This window comes from Argiope bruennichi, chromosome 9 (genome assembly GCF_947563725.1).
Source record: "Argiope bruennichi chromosome 9, qqArgBrue1.1, whole genome shotgun sequence".
NCBI lineage: Eukaryota > Metazoa > Arthropoda > Arachnida > Araneae > Araneidae > Argiope > Argiope bruennichi.
The window spans coordinates 34,264,434-34,290,149 of record NC_079159.1 but is presented as its reverse complement, the minus strand read 5'-3'; the positions used below and the strand labels follow the sequence as shown (position 1 = coordinate 34,290,149).

General features: G+C 28.3%; 1 protein-coding gene across 4 annotated transcripts in view; it reads left to right on the top strand.

Moving 5' to 3' along the window:
- The window catches only part of LOC129983915 (intermembrane lipid transfer protein VPS13A-like), a 419,638-nt gene that overhangs the window by 257,585 nt on the left and 136,337 nt on the right, over positions 1-25,716 (top strand). For all 4 annotated transcript variants that reach the window (XM_056093621.1, XM_056093622.1, XM_056093619.1 and 1 more), the window contains exons 8-10: positions 7,006-7,098; positions 8,855-8,912; positions 18,592-18,713. In XM_056093621.1, coding sequence (XP_055949596.1) covers positions 7,006-7,098; positions 8,855-8,912; positions 18,592-18,713 — 273 coding nt within the window. The remainder of the gene's footprint in view (positions 1-7,005; positions 7,099-8,854; positions 8,913-18,591; positions 18,714-25,716) is intronic.

Genomic DNA, 25,716 nt, shown 5'->3' with positions numbered 1-25,716 from the left:
ATTTTTTTCATGTGCCTAGTAAACGAAAATAAAAATTGCTGGAAACAAGTAACTTTCAGATTTAATAATTCTTCAGGTTCTCGATCTCAAAATTCAAAAGTGGACAAATTGAAGTCTTCTAGGAAAGCTTAGGCAATGGAAAATCTCTGGATGGGGAAGGGACTTTTCCCCCCCTAAAGCCAGTTTTTAAAAAATTATTTTAAAATGTTGCAATACTGACAAATCTAAAAAGCAAAGTGCTTAGTTGCAGATCACATTTTAAACCAGTGTAAGTGGTCTCACCGAAACTTTCCCGCAAACTCTGAAAAATGTCTCATGCCAGAGAATGTATTACACGGCATTGGCGTACAGTAGTCACGAAATAGCTTTTAGCGTAAATTTAGTATTTTTATTGAATCTATTATGTTATCCTTGGCAAGTTATTTGGCGATTGCTTCCGAGTATGCAGTTAACCCTTATGTTCATTTCGTATAGTACATACAACTTTATAAAAATATATATAAAATATAAAAAAATATAAATATATATAATATAAAATATATATATATAATATAAAATAAGTTACCTATATACATTTTTTTGCTTTTCTTCAAAAAAGCAATCTTGCCACGATAAGGGTTAATAGTATCGAAAAATCGAATTTGTGTTTTAGACATGTTTTTTTCAACCGGTTGAAACAAAAATTTGACCCAAAACTGCACTTGTAGTCGAAAAATCAAAAATCAAATTTTATATATTTAATTCATTATGTTTTTGAATTATTGCTTTATATGTTTCTGAAAATACAGACCGACAGATGGTCAACCCATGGTTGAATTTGGCTAAAACTTTGAAAGGTGTCTAATCTGTGTATTATCTATCTAGCTCTCTTCGTTTTGTAATTATCATCTTAACTTACATTCGAACAGCCAGGCAGATGGACTTCTTCTGAACAGATTTTACTCAATATTTGATAGAAATATGCGAATTTGGTATAAAGGTCGTGACCAAATTTCAACCCTCTAGCTCAACGCGTTTTTGAGTCATCTTTGTCAGAGATAGATGGACATTTTCCAAAAATGTGTTTTTCGACCTCAGAGATGTTTAGAACGCGGAGATTCGTCAACATTTTTAGTACGAATTTTTTCACGATTATTATAATTTCACTATATTATGTTTATGAGGTAGTAAAAAGTTGATTTTAGCATATCGCGTCCAAAAAAAAAAAAAAAAAAAAAAAAAATGGTCAACTGAAATTTAAAAATAGCTTTAAACAAAATAATAATAAAAAAATGTTTTAAATACAACCTGAATAATATAATTATATACTTTTTAAAGTATGAAATAAAGTATTTTTTTAGAATTATAAGACTACATATTATAAAAAACGGGAAATGTTAATTGACTATGAAAGATGTAATAATATTGTTGCAAATTTAATTAAAATAGTACTAGATTTTAATTTAATAAGTTCAACTGTTCGGCCTTTAAAATTAATTAAAAGCGAGAGATTCAATAGCTTTCAAAATAAAGCAAAAGTGATTTTTTTAGGGTTTCCCCCCCTCCCCCTCCACTAAGTTGTGGCAAACTTAAGCTATTATAACTTAGTAACTATAAGTAACTTAGGCTATTGTTAATTTAGCTATTTACAATTTGACAGTAATCCAAAATACCATTTCTAAAATAACAGTAAAGTACCATTAATAAGCCTTTCGAGTGAGATAAAATGATTGAGATAAATAATGAGATAATTGAGATAAACAATGAGATAGTTCAGATAAATGACTAAATAATTGAGATAAATGATATTAAAGCAAATTCATTTAAATGGAATAATCTTAAAATTTACTAAGCATTTAAATTTATATTTAAAACATAAATTTTATTTTAAAATTAAAAACTATCATGAAAATGAGAAAAATAATACTTTTGTGATATATCTAATTATACAAATTTTATTCGATTGATGTACATGCATTGCAAGCATTTGACTAAAAACAAAACTTTAATTCTCATCTTTGCTTAAATCATCTTTAATCGTCTTTGAGTATTACGAACAGGATTATGATTCTAAGTTTATTAAATATTTTTTGTTAGTGTTTCGACAAAATAAAATCGAAGTTTGTGAGTAGAGTCTATTGCGTTTTTAAAGAAAAGTGGATCAAGTTTTTTATATGATTCTTCATCATCATTTAAATTAGTATCGGATAATGTGTCTTAAACTAAATCATCAATTGTGATTAAGTCATAAAATCTTTATATCGTTATCACATATTCTTCTGCCGGCGTCCTGGCATAGGGGTAGCGCGTCTTCCCCGTGATCTGGGCGTCCCGGGTTCGAGTCCCGGTTTGGGCATGGTTGTTCTTCTGTTGTTCTATCTGTGAGATGTGTGAATGTGCCCTCCTGTAAAAAGGAGTTGTGCAAGCGAATGAGTGATGCGTGAGTATCAAAGTCGTACTCTTGGCCCTAGTTGGCGCTGCTATAAAAAATAAGAGACGTTCCCCTCAGGCTTAAATCGCTGTCTTCGTAACAGCGAGCTTGTTAGTGGCAAGTGCCATAAGAAACAAACAACATATTCTTCTAAAATGATTTCTGCTCCGCTTTCTTCAATACTGAAAATGACGTTATAACCGAAGTTTTGTGTCGTATAAATGAAGTATTTAATAACTACAGTGGTTGCGGTCTTGAAAAATCTGTGAAGTAAAGGAATAATTTCTTAATAAATTTCTTCATCATCATTTAAAATAATTAAATAACAAGGAGGAAATTCCTATTTTCTAGGAGACCCCGTTTTCTAGGAAAGGAGAAATAATTATTGTGATAGAAAGTATGCAAATTTTTGAAAAGGAACAACAAGTGCTGTCTACAAAAGGTTTCTCCGTTTCTAGGAAAAAGGAAATAATTACCATGGCATAAAATCTGTGCATTTTAGATAGAGAAACGTTCCCATCCTTTTGTTATATTGACGAAGCCCTTTATCACTACAATAGTTACTAATGAAATCTGGACTGATATGAAATGACGTATGAAGAGTGAATAATGTATAAATGATAAATTCATAAACAGTGCTATACTGTATATTTGTTTGTGCGTCTAGGAATATAACTAAAAAATGTAAAGAACTGTGAAAGTGATTGAATGAAAGTGATTTGAAATTAAGTCTTAACACCGAAAATGTCGATATCTTATAAATTTTGTAAAAATATATTAAAGAAAAAGTACAAAATATTCACATTATATTCTCATTAATATATGACGAAATTAGCACATAATGTGCTGTATTCAAAAATCCTATGAGGATATCAAAGCGAAAACACTCCCTCTGGTTTTGCTAACCTCTTAACCGGTTTGTTCTTACTCCATGCATACATCGATTTGTCGCATTTCTGTCGCATCACTTAGAATTAACATGTCAGATACAGACTAAGACATATTTTTAGTAAAAGCCGACCTGCAAGCTGAAAAGTTGTATAAAATTGGTACTCAAAATATACAATAAATGTACAATTTTCTCACTCTAAGGGTGAATAATTTTAAAATTCAATTATTGTTTTCAGCTTTATGTAATATTATTTTAATAAAATTTTTTATTTTGAATAAACTGGAATTTCTAGGATTAAATTTGTTATAATCAAATATGTACATTTACAAAAATAGAGATTGTATATTTTTTCATTTATACGTTATTTTAAACCAATCTCTTGAAATATATATATATACTAGCCGCCTTTGGCGACCAGCCGGTTCCCCCATCTTAATGTTCGTTAAAATTTTAATAATTAAATATTTTATGCAATTCCTACTTTAATAGCTTCTTCATCAAAATATTTTAAAACTTCAAATTTTGATATATAATTCACTCATAATATTATAAACGCCTTCAGTCACAACGTAATATGTATCTCTCTAATTTTCTGTTAGTTCCCGTAGAATTTATACTATAAATTAAAGTGGAAAGGATTAATCTGCAATTAATATAATAATATTTTTTACTGAAACAAAGTATTTTTTTGTAATATGATTACTGAAAAGAGTCACTGAGCGTTTAAACTTTATGGGCACTAAAGAATATCTTTCCTAATTTATGTAATATTTCAAGAATTTGTCAACAAAATATTCTCAGATTCATCATGACCAGAACGATTCATTAACAATGTTTAATTTTAAATGCATCAAACATTAAGAAAATAAAACGAATCGTTTAAAATAATCGGTTGAAAACAGGTTAAAAAAAACTACTTAAAAAACGATGTACTTAAAACTATAAGCGTATACAAAAAATATATAACTAACATAAATACACTTTAATTACAAAAACATGCAACGAACCTAAAAATAATTTAAATCGAGTCCGCTTCCGTTGAAATGTAAACAATCATAATACAATGCGCATGCGTGAATTTTCAACGCCATTTACGGAACGCAAATGCGTGATTTTTTCTACGCCAGTTGGGGTAACGCTATGCAGATTAGAAATTTTTAATTTCCTTTATTCTGTTTTATTTTAATTCAAAAGTACTTAAGAATGAATCTGAAAGATCGATTCATTAACAATGTTTAATTTTAAATGCATCAAACATTAAGAAAATAAATAGAATCGTTTCAAATAATCAGCCGAAAAATCTTAAGCCTAGCCTCATGACTGTTGGGGAAAAAAAATTGAAGCCGTACTCATTTGGCGATTTGAAGATTTTTTTGGCGGGAAAGTTAGTTTTTAATTAATAATTAAAATTCTAATTAAAAATTCAAAAAAAAGGGCTATCCTATCTTTTAAGTTAGATCAAACTGCACACGGTGTGCAAATTTGATTAAAATCGGTTAAGTAGTTTAGGAGTCCATCGCGGACAAACAACGTGACACGTAATTTATATATATTAAGATATAGGGTATTTTATTGTATACTGATAGTACATTCAGCCTTTGTTAGCAAACCCAAATTCGAAAATATTGGTGTGAGAATTTGACAGCTAAAGTTATATCTTGCTAATGATAAGATGATAATGATCATTTTCATCTGCTTTCATTATTTTATTTATTTACTCCTTTGTTGCTCAGTGTTTGCACAAATCAAATCAATTATCAAAATTTTTTGTACTTGAAAAAAAATTGTTCTAAAATTGTGGAAAGGAAATAGAATATAGCGATCTATTGTGCCATTTTCAATTAGAAAACTTAGGAATATGAGCAGGTTTTACTTTGCAGTCACATGCTGGATCATTAGAAATCTTAATTTTAATGCTGGAACATCGGCAGATCTGCTTTTGTAATCACATGCTGGAACATGGGAAATTTTACTTTTATAATCACATGATGGGACAGGGAAAATTTTTAATTTTTAAATTGCATGTTGAGACGTTGTCAAATTTACTTTTATAATCACACACTGGAATACGACAAAGTTACGTTTGTAATAGCATTTTGGAGTCTGGGCAACTTTACTTTTGTAATCACATGCTAGGACATGATAAATTTTAATTTTGTAATCACGTGTTGGGACATGGGCGATTTTACTTTTATAATAACATGCTGGGATAGGGAAAGTTTTAATTTTTAAATCACATGTTGAAACATTGTCCAATTTGCGTTTATAATCACACACTGGAACATGGGCAAAGTTACGTGTGTAATCGTAAATGGAGTATGGGCAATTTCATAATTATATGCTGGGACAACGGAAATTTTAATTTTGTAATCACATGGTGAGAAGTGTTCAGATTTATGTTTTGTCATCACATGTTGAAACATGGTCAAATATACGTTTATAATGAATGCTGGAGCATGGTCAAATTTACTTTCGAAACCCATGTTGGGAAATGGACAATTTCACCTCAGTAATCTCATGCTATTACATTTATTAAAGGAAGCATGCCCAACTATTTGAACCGAGTTTTCTAGAATCTACTGCTACTTTAATATCTTAATTTGAAAAAAAAAAGAAAAAAAAAGATGGACTGGACAATAAAAGTTGGACGAATAATGCATAAAGCATTCATTAAACTATTTATTTCAATCAACAATAACAACAAAAAAAAATGCTTCTAGAACGGAATTCAAGATTCCCAATGAATTATCTCATATTAAAATGTTAATGTACGCTTAATGTATATCAAGTGAAACCGAATCAACTATATCATTTCAATAATGTATTGCGGGTTTGATCTGAAATCTCATTTGCAAACCGTTTCACGCAACTGGGTCAGGATGATTTGATAAATCAATTAGACATACCTAGATTCATAAAATAGTTCGTTTCTCTGTCTTGTGACAGTCTAAATTTACAGCTGGTCTTTACAATTTGTAAAAATTTATGGTCAAAACGGTTTTCTAAATCATTTTTGGACATTGACAAAAATTTTAATTTCGGACATGCTCGACCTTCCACAAATTAAATTTATTGTGAAATTTATAATTGATGTGATGGTTAAGGGAATGAAATGAATGTGGAATGTGTTATTGTTTGAAAGTAGGTAAATGTACGAGTATATTTTCCTCTTTTTCGTTGTTGATGATATTGTTGTAAACAGTAACCCGAGAGAACCTTTGGCTAAAGAATATTTTGAAGAAATACTTTGGATCATGTTTTCCGAAATTATAAATTGTAATTAAATAATACCTATACCTAAAGAATCTTCTAAAAATGCGTCAAAAATATTTCAGCTTGGATGGTCACATATGGGCTACCAACGTTGCAAGAAAAGTTGTCAGGATTGCCACATACAGCACTGAAATCACGAGAAAAATTCAACTTTGCATTAGAGCTTTATTTTATAAATCGAACCTTGATTTTTTTTGTTATCAGTTATGAATTATAACGGAAAATAATCGACATTTTTTTCAATAGAAGACATCGTACAAAATGAGTAATTAGAGAACATTGTACACAAATTTTCTTAGATTTTTTTTCTACGAAGTTACACTTGACAAATTCAATAAACTTTCAGTTCTGTAAATCGCAATGCGAATTATTTCTATATAATTTTTTTTAATATAACAGATAAAAATACTTTTTTTTTGTCTTCTTACAGCTCCTGAAAGTTGAATCTCTGTCACTGTACTGGAATCCAAAATGCCCAACAAATACTTTAGTAAAAGCACAACTAAATTCAGAAGGCTGGAAAGTAAGTGAAGAATTTTCATCAGTTTTCGGCCGAGTTTTCGACTCAGTTTCTCAGTTGGTAATTCAGAAATGACAGAAAACCGAGACTGTATTTATGTAGGGTTTTATTTATTATTATAGGGTTAAAAATATTATTAATGGCTTTTATTTAACATGGATGTAATATTAAGAGAACAGAACCCTTGAAGAGATAATTTAAACATATATGATATATTAGGAGCGTTGATACAATTGAAGACAATTGCAGTCGTTATAGAAAACATTAAAATTCTTTTTTCACCACAGTTTTCAAATACTTTTTAAACGATAGAGATTACGATGTATAATATTTTCAAATCAAATTATAGATGGTTAAAAACTATTTTAATTTTATAGTGAAAACTTGTATTTGCCAATGGCTATAAATTCGTAGATGGATTTGTTAGAGAAGTGCCAGAAGACTGTACCTCTTGTAACTTCGAAGAAAAAGATAATCAATTAAGAAATGAAATAGATTAGGAATTGTTAATTCAGTATTTTTGAAAAGTTTAATGAAATTGGTCGAAAATACAAATCTAGTTGAGAAAGTGGAACTTATTGGCCAGAAATAATAAGTAGCATTCATTACACAAATAAAATATATAAGTGCTGATAAGTAGCATTCATTACATAAATAAAATATATAAGTGCTGATAAGTAGCATTCATTACATATATAAAAGTCAGATGATAACCTCTGCGCGTGAACCTAATTGAGATAATATCATTAAATTTAAATGGCATATGTTATTGAGATAACATCATTAAATTTAAATGGCATATGTTATTGAGATAACATCATTAAATTTAAATGGCATATGTTATTGAGATAACATCATTAAATTTAAATAGCATATGTTATTGAGATAACATCAGTAAATTTAAGAATGTTTAACTAATATAAAATCTTAAATGCGTTTTTCTTTAAGAAAGTTGGTAAAATAAGTTTCATTATTTATATTTACCACCATTCATAATATTACTGGAAAAGTTAACTTTGATTTTTGAAATTCATCAATTTTGAGTTTTTCTTATACGTTTCAGTATTTTATAATTTTTTTGGTATACCATTAGCATTATTTTAATAAATTGCACTGTAATTGCTAATTAACTTGGTTTTTGAAATAATAATTATAGGTTGACATAATATCTGGAAATGCGTTATAAAAAAGTCGATCAAGACGATCTACATTGCAGAACATTGAAATTACAGTTACTAAAGCTAGCACATAATTATTTTTTGATAATGGAGAACTCATGATACGAAAGTATTTCAAAACTTTTGCTTTTTAAAAATTTTTTAAAACTTTTTTTAAATGTAAATTTGGTCATATTATTATACAAAAAGTTCTATGCATGATTTTAAAATAAAAAAAATTCTCAACAACATCAATTTTACACATACATCATACAATTTTTTAGGAATTTTTCAAAATTTTTAAAAAATTATATTTTACAATAATATTTTTTATTGCGCTAATATATATATATATATATATATATATATATATATATATATATATATATATATATATATATATATATATATATATATATATATATATATATATATATATATATATATAATATGCACATTTTCATTGTAGTATAATTATAAGCAAATTTAAAGTATAAAATAAATGCGGACGAAACAAGCTTAAAATAGTGTTATGCTGCAGCATTTCGTATTAGACACTCGTTTGGTGTCCATATATTCTTTTTTTTTTTCCTTTTTTCCAGACTTTACTTCGAAAGGGATTGGCCACATTCAGCATTAACGGAGAAGATTTTGATTTCAGTAAGTGCTTCTCTGTATAACGCGAATATTTTTCCTTACATTTACATTTCTTTGATGTTTTGTTTATTAATGTTGCTTTTAGGCTAATGGATGTATTGAATGCAATCACTCATTTAAAAATTGAAAACGCAATTTTGAATAATAATTTTCGTTAGAGTTGTTTTCCATTATATTATTAATTTTCCTCATGATTTCGTTTTTGGAGAGTTTTTGGTAATTGCTATTTTTTATTATTTTTTTTAAAAAATCAAGCATTTATATTGCGCACAAGCGTTCTCTTATTTTTATTACTATTGTGCATGTACCTGTGAAATAGTTTAATTAGAAAACGGCATGATTTAAAAGCATTTACAGTTTTCTACAAATAACATTTTCGTTTTCATTAAATTTTATCGTGGATTTAAAGAAAAATCAAAACTTAAAAATCGAAGTTATTTTGGTAAATGTTATATTATATTTTAATAATAATAAATAATTAACAGCTATAAGCGTTTAAAATTACTCCCATTTTATAGTCTGTCTAATTTAAAGTCTTACAAGGGCTTAATAAAAAGCAGTACACTTTTATCAAAACAAATCCCTTATTTAATTTTTACGACAGAAATTAATTTAAGGAAATATAATAATTATTATGATTAAATTTATGTTTTCTCTCGAAAGGAAATTTCATACTTTATGTCTGTTTCCCTTTTTATGATTTTCCTGTGAAAGATGGTATTTGAATATTGATAAATGGTATTTCTAATCTTATCTACAATAAGATTACTTTTCGAATTACTCAGAGAGAATGTCAGTAATTCCCAATCCTACTATCAGCTTATTTCTTTTAATAATTAGATTGGCAATTTAGTTTGCTTAATTTAATTATAGTGTCATTTATAAGTTATATGAAAGCTATTTCGGAACAAACCTCGGAATTTTGAACCGCAATCAGATGACGAGGATTACACTGATCTGACAACCTTTCATCTAACTTCCGAACAATATCTGAGGAAGGGGGATCCATGGCGTCAGATTTAACCTCTAGCTAACCCATGTATGGAAAGGATATTTGGTCAAATGGAGATTTAAGGCTAGAATTCTCCGTTCCGAAGCTAAGATTTTACCATCTGAGATAAGAATAATTATAGAATCTCGTTTTGCTATCATAACGTATAGGATGAAGATGAAAGTCTGAAAATTGAACCATTTTATTGGTTGCGTATCACCCCTCTGCGGGGTAAACTAGTTCCAAAAGTAATAGTTGCGAGTTCTTGAGACGAATAGTATGTTTATATTCAATAACATTCCTGTATTAAATACTCGCTGATCTGAAACAAACAACAGCAAAACAAATTCTCTCTATATATCCTATAATTCAGGTATTCAGGTTAAAATTCTGTAAAACCATAATTGTTAGATAATTAAAAAATAATTTTTGGTCATAATTAATAAACGAATAACTGTTTTAATTATTCATGTGTTAGGTTTAAGACTAGTTTTTGCAATTAAAACTTCTTTAGTAATTTTTTTCTTTTTATTTCTCTATTTCTATATTTTATCTCTATATTTCTTTTTCGAAATATAGAGATAAAATATAATACAAAAAATCTCTAACTGTTTATAAAAATAAATAAAAGTAAGTTTAATCAGTATTAGGCATCTAGGTTAATTAAAACGAATATTAAATTTCATGATTACTAACATTACTGATTACTTTATACTTGTTTATATATTCTGATCATTATCTTAAAAATTGCGATAGAAAAAAAAAGAAAGAAGTTTACTACTTTGAAACCTCAATCAATGCAAATTTATGTTAAATAAGTGAGGAAACCTTAAATAGATTTTAAATATTTGTTTTTCGTATAAAATAGAATACATGTAATTTAATATTCGGTAGTTTTGTGGCTTACAGAAGTGGTTTTCTTTCTTACTTTTGTCTTACATTTGAATTTTTAAACAGGCGCATTACCATATTATTCAATTTCTTAATTATACGTATTTGATACTTTTAATTTGAGGATTTATTGAAAAGGTATAAATAATTCATGAGAAAACAAAGAAAATCTATTGGTTTTAAAAATGCCTGTGCTAATAAATAAAAAAAAAGCGTGAAGTTCAGAATGAGATTGAATAATTGAAATTTTAAATTGAGAACTCTTATGTTTTTTGTTGAATACATCATTTTTTTTGGGAATCCATTCAAGTATTATCTTTAAATTTAAATAATAAACATTAAAAACATAAAAAAATACGAGTTGGACTGTTTAAAAGTATTATATAAAATCTTTAGATTACTTTGTATTCTTTCCACAGACTGAATTCGAAATCACTGGTAAACCTTGACCATTTTAGAGTTTAAATCCTTATTCAAACAACTGTGGATTGCATTTCTTGTTTTTTTAACATAATTGTTATCAACAAGTTGAAATGGAAACAATTGAGATGTCAATTTTTGAACATGAATAATTTAAATATAGTGCTGTATCAGGTTTACTATTTTTCATTTCCCGAAGTTTTTAATTTAAGTGTCATTTATTAAATTATCTGCATTATAAAAAATACTAATTAATAATTGATATTTGGAAAGTAGATTTCTTGAACCAATTGTAATTATAATATGTATCTTTAAACAATTATTGCCATGACTATGTTAGGATATACTTTTCTAAGGTACGAGTTCCTAATTAAGTTTTCTGATGCCACTGGGAAAGTAAACCCACTTATTCAAAAATGCAAAACAAATAATTAATATTTAGGAGTATTTTATGTCACACTCCAGCGCATTAAATGCATTATTTATTTTATAAAAATAAATAAAATGCTTTTATAAAATGCATTTTTTTATGCTTTTACATCTAAGAATAATGATTGTTCTTTTATTGCAATGATGATTCTCTACAACGTTTCTTTATTTAAGCTATGGTTTTTAACAATTGAAATGAAAATTTAAACAAAAGGAATATTTCGGCATACACTTTTATTTGTGTGCAAAACAGTAACATTTCTTTTTCTTGCTTATTTTCTACCTTTAAACACTGAAATGTCGTGTTTCTAAGAATTCTCACCAAAAGGAAACAAAATATAAATTAGTTTAGGTTTAATTTATAATTAAGGTTTGAGAATACTGATATGTGTTTCTTTAGAATACACAAATATGCACATTTTTTCCTTGTATCATATAAAAACATGATTGAAAAAATTGATCATAAATCTCTTTTTTAAATACATTAAGCAAGTGAAACAACAATATTTAACAATAATTAGAATGCTTTTCATTGGAAAAATTATTTAATCAATGTATTAAAGAGAGAGTAATTCTTACCATCAATCTTTAATCAAAACAAAAATCGTAAAAGTGTGAGTGGCAAGTAGCGAAGTTTTAAACAAACTGGAATCACATCTTATGCATTTCAATTTTTTTTATAATCAATAATTGTGATTCTCTGTGTTTTATAATAATTTTTGTGGCTTTATAACCACCATCTGTTGTTTTCTACTTCTCACGCTTTCATAATTTTTATTTTCTCCTCCAGGTTATTTATAGACATGGACACACTGTCACTTTCAAACTAGTAATAGCACTGCAACACAACATTCGTATCAATAGCAGATTTAGGCATTTTGTTATCATAGGCTATGCCTTTAAAGCTGCTCCATTAATAATTTTTATCAAAAACTAATGGCCAATTTAGTATCATATTTCAACACAATTTTAACTTGACAATATAATAATTAATTTATTTTTGCTAACTTTTATTTTCTCGTGTACGAAGTATACAAAGAGAAAATACTGTAATCGATAAATAATTCAAATTCGTTATTTAGTAATTTTCACATTTCAAATATTCACGAGTTTAAAAAACATTTTTTTGGGGGGGGGGATTATGTCTATCCGTCTATGAACACGATAACTCTAAAACGCTTTGATCTACGCACATGAGATTTGGTATATCGTCTCTACACAATATTTATAGATTTTAATCAAATTTTGAATGAAATCCATTCAGGGGATGTCTGTCCTGATGTTCGAATATAAGTTAACACAGTAGCTATAAAACAAAGAAACCTGGACGGATAAAATTTGATATACAAATTTCATATGCAAAGTTTACCTAAGAATAATATTTGGAGCCAAATCGGTCAAGGGTTTGACTGTCTGCCGTTCTGTACGTTCATAAGATGTAAGCATAATACTCAAAAAGAATTAAATATATGAAGTTTCGTATATAATTTTGTGACTGCAATTGTAATTTTGTTTTTAATTGTAGAGAAAAAGTCGTTTTAAATATGTATTGGTTTTTGGTACTTTTCCATTTATAAGTATCGCAGCGATTAATCGCCAAATCGCATCCTAATAGGCTTTTGCATAATTAATAGTCGCCAAGGATGTATGGTTTTTAATACACAAGTACATTTATTAGAGTATGAGAAGAAGTTATCCCGCTTAAGGACAATCCAGCTGGTTCATTTCAGTTACTTTCTGAAACTACGTATTATTTATTTATATATTATAACTTATGACTGAACAAAATCTATGCTTCTATGCAATATTTAAATATCATGAAAACCAGAGATAATGGCCTCTTCAAAGCTTTCTCGCATACACTGTAGGGCCACGGTGGCCTGGTGGTAAGGTCTCGGCTTCGGAACCGGAGGGTTTCAGGTTCGAGACCCGATTCCACCGAAGAACCGTCGTGTAAGGGGGTCTGTTGCACGTTAAATCCGTCCTGACCAAACGTCCTCTCGCTGGTGTGGTGTGGAGAGGGGGGTGCCAGCTCAGGTGTTGTTCTCGTTATCTGACCGCGGTTCAAAATTAAGAGGTCCGTCCCAAAATAGCCCAAGTGTTGCTTCAAACGGGACGTTAATATAACTAAACCAAACCAAACCGCATACACTGTAGTAAAGGTTTTATTCCAAAGAACGCCTAGCATGGCAATGATGTACTATAGTTAAGAAATATTAACCTTTGGCGTAAATTTGGCATTTTTACTGAATCTATCATATCATCTTTGGCGAATTATTCGGCGATTAACACTTGACATGCGGTTAATAGTATCCTAAAATCGAATTTCTGTTCCAAACGCGTTTTTTTTTTTCGAATAAAATTGTGACACAAAACTACACTTAAAGTCACAAAATACAGTACTAAATTTAATATTTTTAAATCATTGTGTCTTTGAATTATTACATTTAAATGTTTCTGAAAGTACAGACCGATAAACGGTCAGTCCCTTGTTGGATTTATTTTCTTCAAAATTTGATTGGTGTCTGCACTATCGATGTTAAATCTGTGTACCGAATTTTATTTATCTAGCTTTTTTCTTTTTGTAGTTATTGTGCTAATTTATATTCGAACAGCCGGGCAGACAAACTGACTAGAATTTGCTCAAAATTTGATAGTAATCTACAAATTGGTGTAAAGATCGTATCCAAATCTCATCCATCCAGTTCAAAGCTTTTTTGAGGTAACTTTGTCATAGAAAGGGAGACGGACATTTTTCAAAATGTGTTTTTCGAGTTAAGGGATATCTGAAATGTAGAGATTCGTCAAAATTTCGAATTCGAATTTCTTGATGATTATTATACGTTCTTTATACTACGCATACGGGAAAGAGAAAAACGTTGTTATATAATGTCATAATAGTCAAATGAATATTGCCATTATATATAAATTGTAGTTTTAAACTAATTCTGCATAATTTTATCCTATTAATACATCGATAAAATTGCCACCATTATATGACATTATATTCTAGCAAAAACTATACTCAATTGCCAGTAGTTTTTTTAAGAAGAAGAGATAAAATATTCTTTTTCACAGAATAAAAGGAAAAGAATATCCGTAAGTCAAAATGCATTTGAGGGAAATTTTATAAGTTAACCTCAATCTGTAACGAAAACAACTCCTATAAGCTCAATTGCATTCTAACATCTATGATAAAAAATTGTCTCAGAATATTACCTGACATTTTAAAATTAGGATCTTCTACTTTCCAAAATGTCTAATGGAATATAAAAAAACGCATGAGCTTATGTTTTATAGTAGAAAAGACAGTTATCCTCTTAGATTACTTTGTCGCTTATTATTAAGCACTTTGGATGCATTCTAAGCTCAAAGAATGCAGATAGAAGATTAAGCCTCTGTCAGTAACTGAAATGCCTTAAAACCTTGATAGAACATAATGCAGAACTTCGGTTCTAAGAGATCGACCTATTTGACTACAATGTTTTCTTACTCTGGTTTTCTGACATAAATTGTTATCTTCTAGGAGTGCCGTTTCTCATTTATCTAAGACGAATTCAAGGCTTATAAAAATTTACAAACGTGAACGTGAGATACGGCTTAGGAAATGTCAACCGTCTACTAAATGCGCGTGTCGAGTTTGAGTTTGTAAATAGAAAAGGGGACAAGGCAGAACTTGGTTATATATTTATCTACATTTAAATAATAATCTGTTTTATTTAAATTACTTTATATAAATTCTGCTGCTACCTAAATAATTTTATTTTTTGATTTTATTCATAATTTTATTCAGTGTGATTTAAAATCATGGGACAAACTTTAAAAATTGACCAATCATATGGAAACAAATAAATTGAACAATAGAAATTAGTAGCAAGGGTCTCCTCGAAACTTTCTTGTATACTATCTAATTAATGCATTTGTGTATTATTAATCGCAAGCTATTGGCGAGAAGTAGTTTCAAAGGGGCCAGTTGAGATGCAGTATTTGGCGATTAATTGTCTACATGAAGTCAAATCAAAACTATCAGAACATTAAATGCGTTTTAGCTTATGTGTTTCAAACCTATGGAAATGTGCTATATGTGATCTTGTACCTACAATTGTAGCCTATGGAATTTTCATTTCCTTGAAACACACATTTAATATTCTGATAGTTTTGATTTGACTGCAGACGATTAATCGCCAAATATTGCATCTCAGTTGGCTCTTTTATAATTACTTACGAGAGACTGTCACCCCTTCGATAGGTTTGGTTCCAAATTTAATACATTAGAATTAATCTGTGTGCCAAACTTTATCTTTTTAGCTCTCTACATTTTGTTGTTATCGTATTAATTTTTACTTGGTTGACAGGATAGACTGACCTCCTTTGAATGTATTTCATTCAAAATTTGATAGACAAATATACATTTCCAGTAGGGAACATAACCCAAATCATTTTTGATAGTTTCAGGTTTAAAGAGGTCGTTTATTTAAGCATCGTCTTCGTCATCTGATTGTGACTCAAACTTACGAAATTGACCCTAAAAAATCTACTTGTAGCTACAAAACAAGCCATTAATTTAACGAAACGAAATTTATTAAACTAAAGAAAACAAACTCGTGCTGACAAAATTAATTTTGAATGCATGAAACATTAATCTGAATAAATAGTTTGTATAGTTTTAATGGTATTTTAATTTAACGAATTTCCTATAAGTCCTATTTTTTAAAAAAGAATCCTATCTATCCTAACGAATTTCCTAAATTTCCTATTTTTAAAAACGATTTATTCATTAGACGAAAAGGAACTAAAAAAGTTAATTTGTTGCTCAAATTTCTTTCACTAAAGACGTTTGTCTTTCATGTCATAAATACAATAAAAAATATTACTCTTAGAGATTTTTCAATTTAATGAAAAAATAATTGCAAGCAAGTAAAAACAATTGTATATATCAAACATGATTTAATGCACAGTGTAAATTTTTTAAAAAATGATAGATTTTAAAACTAACAAATAATGATAAAAAGAAGATAAGAATTTTAATATTTCCTTTCCCAAATATGTGCTGTATGTGAACAAAATTAAATTTAAAAATGTTTTATAACTAAGCAGATTATAAGCATAAGTGCATTTTAAATTGCTTTTTCTTCAAAGCGAAGCCCCCCTTCAAATTTCATGTTTTGAAAATATACCGAAAATTTTAAGTCTTGAGGGAATTGTTTAAAATTTGTAATAAGGATTTTTATTATACACTTTATAAATCTGGATTACCCATTTTATATTTCAACTTCATATGGACAATTGGAAGTAAGCTTTAATTTAGTAAAAGAAAATCCAATTCCCATGCATAAATTTTTTTTCTTAAAAAATGTATGAAATTATAAAATTATACACATTTTCTTCCAAAATTTCGTTTCAAAGATTGAATACTAATAAATGGAAAGAAAAAAAAAATTAAAAATTAGAATGAAAAAAAGTTTTTAATAAGAATTTTTTTAAATGTTAAAATATGTTTATCTGAAAAGATTTTTTAAAAATTATTTTATATATTTATACTACTATATGTATGCATATAAATTTTCATAACAATAATTTACAAAAATTTATAAATTTCAAAATATTTTTAAAAAACAAGTTTTAAATATTATGATTTTTAACATGTATTTAGAATCGTATATTCTATCTGTAAATTGTATGATAGAATGATCCAAAAATTCATTCATAACACTATAGGACAAATTCAGCACTCAATAATTTTTTGGATCTTAAATACTCAGAAAGAAACTGTCCTACAAAATTTTTAATTAAACGAAATACTATCGTTTTTTTATAACTTGAGATTATACTCTCGAGCAACAATTATGCAACTTTAAGGTTTTTTAAAAATGAATTTATATCCGTATAATGAACTTTCTCTAATTTAAATTAATAAAAAATATATTTAAGCATATTTTACAACGATAATTTTCATTATTTTAGTTACAAGGTTTATATTCACAGATATTGCAACAATATAAAATAAATACATTTTTGTGCGTCCTTTATTGCTTTTTATGATTAAGAGCAAATTTAAAAAATAATACAAGGACAAACGAATTAAACGGGTTAAAGCATTATCATGCAATGATGTTTAGGAGTAGAGACTCTAATCTCTTTTACATTTAATTAAATTAAAGAATAGTAACGATAACGCGCAACATTCTTTTTATTTAAAAATTATCTGTAACTTTATAGTGTTTTTGATGATAACGCCATTTTTATTATCGTAATTATTGCATGCATTAATAACGCGCAACATTCTTTTAATCCAACTGTATAGCATTTTTGATAATAACGCCATTCTTCTTATTGTAAATATTGCGTGCGTCAATAACGCGCAACATTCTTTTAATCCGGCGGTATAGTGTTTTTGATGATAACATCATTTTTATTATTTATTTTTACAACACGTAATTATTGCGTGTATCAAAAGCGCGCAACATTCTTTCTTGATGATAACGCCATTTTTTTTTGTAATTACTGCATGCTGCAATAACGCGCAACATATTTTTAATCCAACTGTATGGTTTTTTTGATGATACGCCATTTTTATTATTGTAATTTCTGCATGCGGCAAAAACGCGCAACATTCTTTTAATCCAACGGTATAGTGTTTTTGATGATAACACCATTTTTATTATTGTAATTATTGCGTGTGTCTTTAACGCGCAACCTTCTTTTAATCAAACGGTATAGTGTTTTTGATAATAACATCATTTTTAATATTGTAATTATTGCTTGTATCAATAACGCGCAACATTCTTTTAATCCAACGGTATAGTGTTTTTGATGATAAACCATTTTTATTATTGTAATTATTGCGTGTGTTAATAGCGCGCAACATTCTTTTAATCCAACTGTATGGTGTTTTTGATGATAACATCATTTTTAATATTGTAAATATTGCATGTTGAATCTGTCTTTTAGTCGTAAAACCTGTCTCTCTGAAGACGAAAATGATTCTGAACAAGTCGAAGGAAGCCAAAGTGCCCAAGCTACTCCTGGACTTCGTGTTGCAAGATGCTGCATCTCAGCTTTCGAGAGAACAGGTGACATACTCTTATCACTTGCGATTGGGCAATGCCTTTCGTACTAATGAAACATGAAGATTAAAATTTCCATTGCAGAAACTACCGCTTAGTTTCTTTACTAGAATTTCGATGCTATTACCAATTTATATATAAATGAAAGCTGATTTTACAAAGAAAATTTTTGAAATATTACTTCTTAACCTTTTCTCTATCAATATACTTTATTTCTTAACACTATAATGTTTTTTTTTTAGAATTTATTTTCTGGAATTTAGGTGATATTTTTATTTTATTTGCGAATAGAAATTGATTGTATAAAAAATAAATAAATGAATGAATAAATAAAAAATAAAGAAATAAAAAATAAATAAATTTTATAAAAAAAAAGGCTTCGAAACCTTTTTTTAATTTGTTCTCCCCTCTATCATTCGTAATTTTGGAAATCATTATTTAATTATTAACCCTTCAATCGGCTGTCACATAGAAAGCCGTCTCAAAGAATTTTGTTAATAACGGCTGGAACGTAGAAAACCATTCCACCGTGTTTTACAAATAACGGCTGAAACGTAGAAAATCGTCCCACTGAGTTCCTCCAATTTCCTATAACGGTAGAAAATCATTCTGTCTATATTCGAGTGTCCCCGTTGTCAAGAGATTGTAGTGCTGGATAGTCATTAGTCAATGGGTTAATATTATTGTCACTTTTACTTAGTTATTTCGTTTATCTTTTCTTTTTAGTAATAGCTCTTTTCTAGAATTTCGATGTTGTTTTCAATATAAGAGTGAAAGAGAATTCATTATACAAAGAAGAAATAGACTTTTACAACAGAAATTCTTAATCTGTAAAAACCTTGTTATGACTCAGCATTGTGAAACATGTTAAACTGTGAATGTTGGATATTTACTGTGATTTCATACCCTTCCCATTCTTTAGAAGAGCACGAAGATACAGAAACAACATTTTTAAAAATTGTAAAATTAACTATTGAAATCAAACTAAGAAATATTAATTAACTGTAATTATTTATTTTATTTTAGAATTAATGGAAATTATTAATTGAAAAATAAAATGACACTATAATAAATAAAAATGTAGATAACTTGTAAAATAATTAAATATGTTTAAATATAATGGCCGTACTGGTTGATTTGCAATAACAGTATCGTTTGAAATAATCTACTGCTCTTATTCTCTTTCTGACCTTTTTCTGACCTTTCCCCAATGACACTTTGAACATCTCTGAACAGAAAATTATAGAAGAAAGATAGTCAAAAGTCAAATTTCGGTGGTATAAATTTAAGAATATGAAAAAATAAATGATGTAAAAGAAAAAAATAATATCAATTTGGTCCCTAATTTTTTTTTCATTGAAATACTTACTTTATATAAGCAGCGGTGTCAAGCTCAAATTTTAGCATATGTTTAATAAACAAGACCTACATTTGCGTAGACTATAAAAACAAAGACTTTTAGGGCTTTTTATTTTTATTCTGTTTAATGAAAAGCAATTTTATTACGGAAGTATGATTTAAAAAAAAAGTCTTACAATGTTTGATAATTTATCTTTTGAAAGATTTTGCTAATTTAATTAATAAAAAATTATTAAATCGTTATGCACGATTTTCTAAATATTGCACAGTGAGGCAGTCAAATTTATATGCTTCCATGCGCCAAACAAGAAAAATCGTTTATGGGCCGCAAATAAAGTAAACAGAAACTTTATAGAAGTGTAGTTTTATTTCTAAATTATATTAACAAAAAAAAAAAAAACGGCGACAAAATAGTGTTTTATTCTTGTTACTTAGAATCTTTTTTCTGTAATGAGGAGCCACGGTGGCCTAGTTGTAAGGTTTCGCCCTCGGAATTGCAGGGCTTCAAATTCGAGGCCTGATTCCACTGAGGAACCATAGTGTGAGCCAGCACGGCGCACATCAAATTCGTCGAGACCAAACGTTCCTCTGCTGGTGAGGAGCAGAAGCTTGGAAACCACGGCGCCAGCTCGCGTGTCCTCTTCGTCGTCTGACCGTGGTTCGAAATTACAAGGTCTGTCCCAAAATAGTCCTAGTGTTACTATAAAACGTGACGTTAATGTAACTGAACTGAATTTTTCTGTGAATTTCTTTCTCATTTCGATATACAGCATATAAGAAACAGCCCTAAAAATTAAAGATATATGGATCAAAACGAGCAAAGATGAAGCTCGTTATTTTTGGCATTGTACGTCAAGGGCAGCGAACTCAAACACTAATATCGATTAAATAAAATCTTAGATTCTGTAAACCAGAAGCTAAATAAAAAACCTTTATTGAAACGCAAGTTTATTTCGGAAATATAAATCAAAAGTTAATGTTACGTAAAGCTACTTTTTGATGGCATCTCTTACTTTTAAGGTCTTTTGTACTACGAAAGTTCACATATTTGGCAGATCCAGTATAGTTTCGAGTGTAATGATCCATGGATCTAATGATATCTACCCGTACTTATGGATCTAATAATTAATATCTTCCTTTTCAAAAAAAAAAAAAAAAAAAAAAAAAAAAAAATCGAACAATGAGTATTTCCAAGTATCGAGATTATTTTAAATGCTAGTTTTTGATTGTTTCCAAATCTAGCTGACAAATATATGTAAAATTCAAGCATTCGAACATCACTCAGTTTTGTCTTCAAATATGAGAAACATTAAATCTCAATTGCCTACAGTTACTTATGGTAAGGTATTGATTATAGTATATCAGAGAAAATTGTATAAGGTTTTAAAACCTAACTTGATTTCAAACCCAGTCCTAAAGGCTTAAAATCTCCCCCCCTCCTTTTTTTTACAAATTATTACTGACGAATGACATATTCGTTATCAAGAACTCCTTATGATAAAAAATTTTAAAAATTAAAAAAAAGTTAATTATTAAAAATTTCGTTTATTACTGTTGTTTCTTTCGTATCCTGGGCAGGGAGTTTAATATTGTTTATATAGAAGATGGGATGACTATAAAATAACATATTGTGTTTGGAACTTAATTGTAAAATGAACAAATCAGTCAAATATAATCTATATATTATCTAATTAATCAATATATCAGTCCAATTTTGATTTATATATTATTCTAACCATGAAATTCCAATTTTCCCCATTAACTACCAATTAGATGAATTAATAGCAGAAATAATTTTCATTACAAATTTTATTTCGCGTCGTTAACATATGTGGTTGTGGTTGTGGATGTGGATATATATTGCTGTTTAGCGGGTTAATCCTGAAGTGTTCCATAAAACAACCATTCTTTAAACTGAATATACTAACGCAGGCGGATCAATCAATTCATCGGTGATTTGCCAGAAAAATAATATTACTTTTTGTTTAGCTGTATCAATATCCCATTTGGGGTAGTATAGGCCTATTTTAGGACGGAGCTTGTAATTCTGAGCCCCGGACAGATGACGAGGACCTCAGCTGCTCCAGCACTCTCCTTTCCAAATTTTCGCATCACATTTTGCTTATCCAGAATACACAGCAGATGTTGCGTGGAATCGGATTTCGAGCTGAAGTCGTCTGGCACAGAAGCTGGAATTAATTCTAGAAGAACTAGAAGTTAGTTATCAATTATTTCTAAACAAGGCTGAACTAAGTACTGTAGGTGTCTATTGGTAATGTAAATTATTTCACTTCTCTACTTTCCAATAACAGATTTTTTTTTGAAAATTTTGATTTAATATAGCTAAGCAGTTTTTAAATAACAAATATTATTACAAGTTAAAGTAGCAAAAGAAAAAAAAAATTATTGCGGGCCATTTTCAAAATAGTTGGATTTGTAAATCGTAAAAAAGAAAAATTTTAATCTAAAAGTACTTTTAAACAAAATGATAAATAATTATAAAACTATTCTAAAACAAATAAAATATTATAAAACAAAATTTGCCTTAGATGTTGACTCGTGTGAAAGTCAATCAACTGCAGAACATACTGGTTAATACTGAATACACAATCGAATTCGAAAAATTAGAAAGAAATCAAAGGATTATTGCAATGGAAATGAAACGATACTTGATTTCAATTTGAATAGGATTTAAGTATTTTTATTGTAAATCAAATGGTAGAAAAATTACTTTGAAAATAATGTGCAAAATAATAAATGAATCCTCGGAGTTGCTGGGCTTTTAAACAATTAGCTACTTTGTCTTTTTTGATACTCTAGCTTTGTTTCTATGTACTCAAAGACTATATTGAAGACAATGTTAATGGTTTAAATGGTACACAATGTACTCTTTTCGTGCTATAAGCTTCATTTGTTGCTGCTTCCAGAACGATATTAAAAACATGATCCTATGAAAAAACGTGACTTCCCTACTTAAAAAACAATCAATCCTTCAAAGTACAAATAAAAAAGAGAGACATTATAAAATTAAAATTAAATACTTTTTAAACGTCTGGCATAATCATTGTTTAAAATTCAGGATACTGAGAAACAATAATTTAAGATGATAAACTTTAGCCGGGTGCATTGTTTCCATCTATCAAATAGCACCCTACGGTACGTCATGCAAAATATGGTTTTTGTACCGAAATGATCTTTGATCCAGCAAATTAAGGAGTCATTCAAGATTTTATAAGTGATAACTAACCACGAGAATCGTGATTCCTTTGAATGAAATCAACCAACATATTATTAACGGTAAAATGAAACGCAGTTTTTTCCCCTTGATTCAACAAAGCAACCTCTAGGCGACAAATTATTCTTTCTGGGTTAATTTATTTCGCTTAAAAACCCTTTTCAACTGGTTTGCTTTAAGTCCAGCTGCGGGTTATCCACGCAAAGATGAGATGCCCTGAACAAAGAATTAAATGTTATCTGATAAGAGAAAGTGATGAAAACAGACCGTGTTGAAGAAAGATGTTCATCAATTGATAGCTATGCGTTTTTTTTTTTTTTTTTTTTTTTTTTTTTTAGAGAGAGGGTGAGTTTAGATGATAAAAATTATTTTTTTAGAAAGTAGAGACTGCAGAATTTTGAAAAATTATTTTGTATTCTAACTTTTTAAACATTTGAGAATATTACTTTCCAAGATAGACATTTTTAAGCATTTGAATTATATTTTTCAATATTCTCAAAAGTTAGGAGAAAAATTTAAATGGGTTATTTTACCCATTAAAAGATTGTGTTGATGAAAGATATTGATCAATTGATAGCTAAACGGTTCATTTTTTAGAGAGGGTGAGTTTAGATGATAAAAATTATTTTTTTAGAAAGCAGAGTCTGAGGAATTTTGAAAAACTATTTAGTATTATAACTTTCTAAACATTTGAGAATATTACTTTCCAAGATAGACATTTTTAAGCATTTGAATTATATTTTTCAATATTCTCAAAAGTTAGGAGAAAAATTTAAATGGGTTATTTTACCCATTAAAAGATTGTGTTGATGAAAGATATTGATCAATTGATAGCTAAACGGTTCATTTTTTAGAGAGGGTGAGTTTAGATGATAAAAATTATTTTTTGAGAAAGCAGAGTCTGAGGAATTTTGAAAAACTATTTAGTATTATAACTTTCTAAACATTTGAGAATATTACTTTCCAAGATAGACATTTTTAAGCATTTGAATTATATTTTTCAATATTCTCAAAAGTTAGGAGAAAAATTTAAATGGGTTATTTTACCCATTAAAAGATTGTGTTGATGAAAGATATTGATCAATTGATAGCTAAACGGTTCATTTTTTAGAGAGGGTGAGTTTAGATGATAAAAATTATTTTTTTAGAAAGCAGTCTGAGGAATTTTGAAAAACTATTTAGTATTATAACTTTGTAAACATTTGAGAATATTACTTTCCAAGATAGACATTTTTAATCATTTGAATTATATTTTTCAATATTCTCAAAAGTTAGGAAAAAAATTTAAATGGGTTATTTTACCCATTAAAAGATTGTGTTGATGAAAGATATTGATCAATTGATAGCTAAACGGTTCATTTTTTTAGAGAGGGTGAGTTTAGATGATAGAAATTATTTTTTTAGAATGCAGAGAAGGCAGAATTTTAATAAATTACTTTGTATTATAATACTTAAACCTTTGCGAATATTACTTTTCAAGACAGAGACAATTTATTAATAATTTTTTAAATAAATTAATGTATGTAATTTTATAATACATTAATAAATTTATTAAGAATAATTAAAATTTTTAAAATTAGAAGTTCAAATTTTAAATGGGTTGTTTTACAATATTTTTGCTTATTTACGAATCTCTTGTTTGAAAGAAAGTTTCTGTACTTTCAAGTTAGCATCTCTTTATTCAGCCGAAAAATTTTTCATGAATTACTTTTTTCTCATCTTTAAATAGGAGGATTTATTGGAGGACAGAACTTACAAGAAAAACATTAATAACAATTTTTTACCTAATAATTTGGAAACTGATAATTTATAAAATGTCTACGCTTTCTACCCATGAATATATTCTTAATATTTCAAAAAATATTCAGGGTGTTTCAAAATTATACAGAAAATCTATAAAAAGTAATAGGAAGGACGAAAGCAATCCAAAATCATATTGAAAGTTTCATCGGAAAAAAGTAACTAGATGAGTTAGAGGGAGCTATTCTTCAATAATGCAGTTAGTACTTAAAATTTATTTAACCTAAATTTATTCTTATAAAACGTTTTCGAATCCATGAACTTTCCACTTTCTCATTGTATGAGTCATTCATCGCTCTTGTTCATGAAAGGCGAAGTACAGTCTGAGAGGTTCGTTAATCAGGATTCGTTACAACCCGAAACGTGTTAAATTGTGAACTTTGGACATTTACTGTGACGTTGAATTTGTGAACATACTCCAAAAATGAATTATAATTAAAAGAAAAGTCTTCACGAGATATTGGCTTTTCATTTCTATATTTTCGTGTTATCCCCTAATTTATCCAGGTGGCGTTTCTGATCCCAAAATTTATATCTAGTTATTTTTTGTTAAATCCTATTAACAAAACTAATTTTGTACTTTCTACTTGCTGTAACAGTTTATAATTTAAGTTT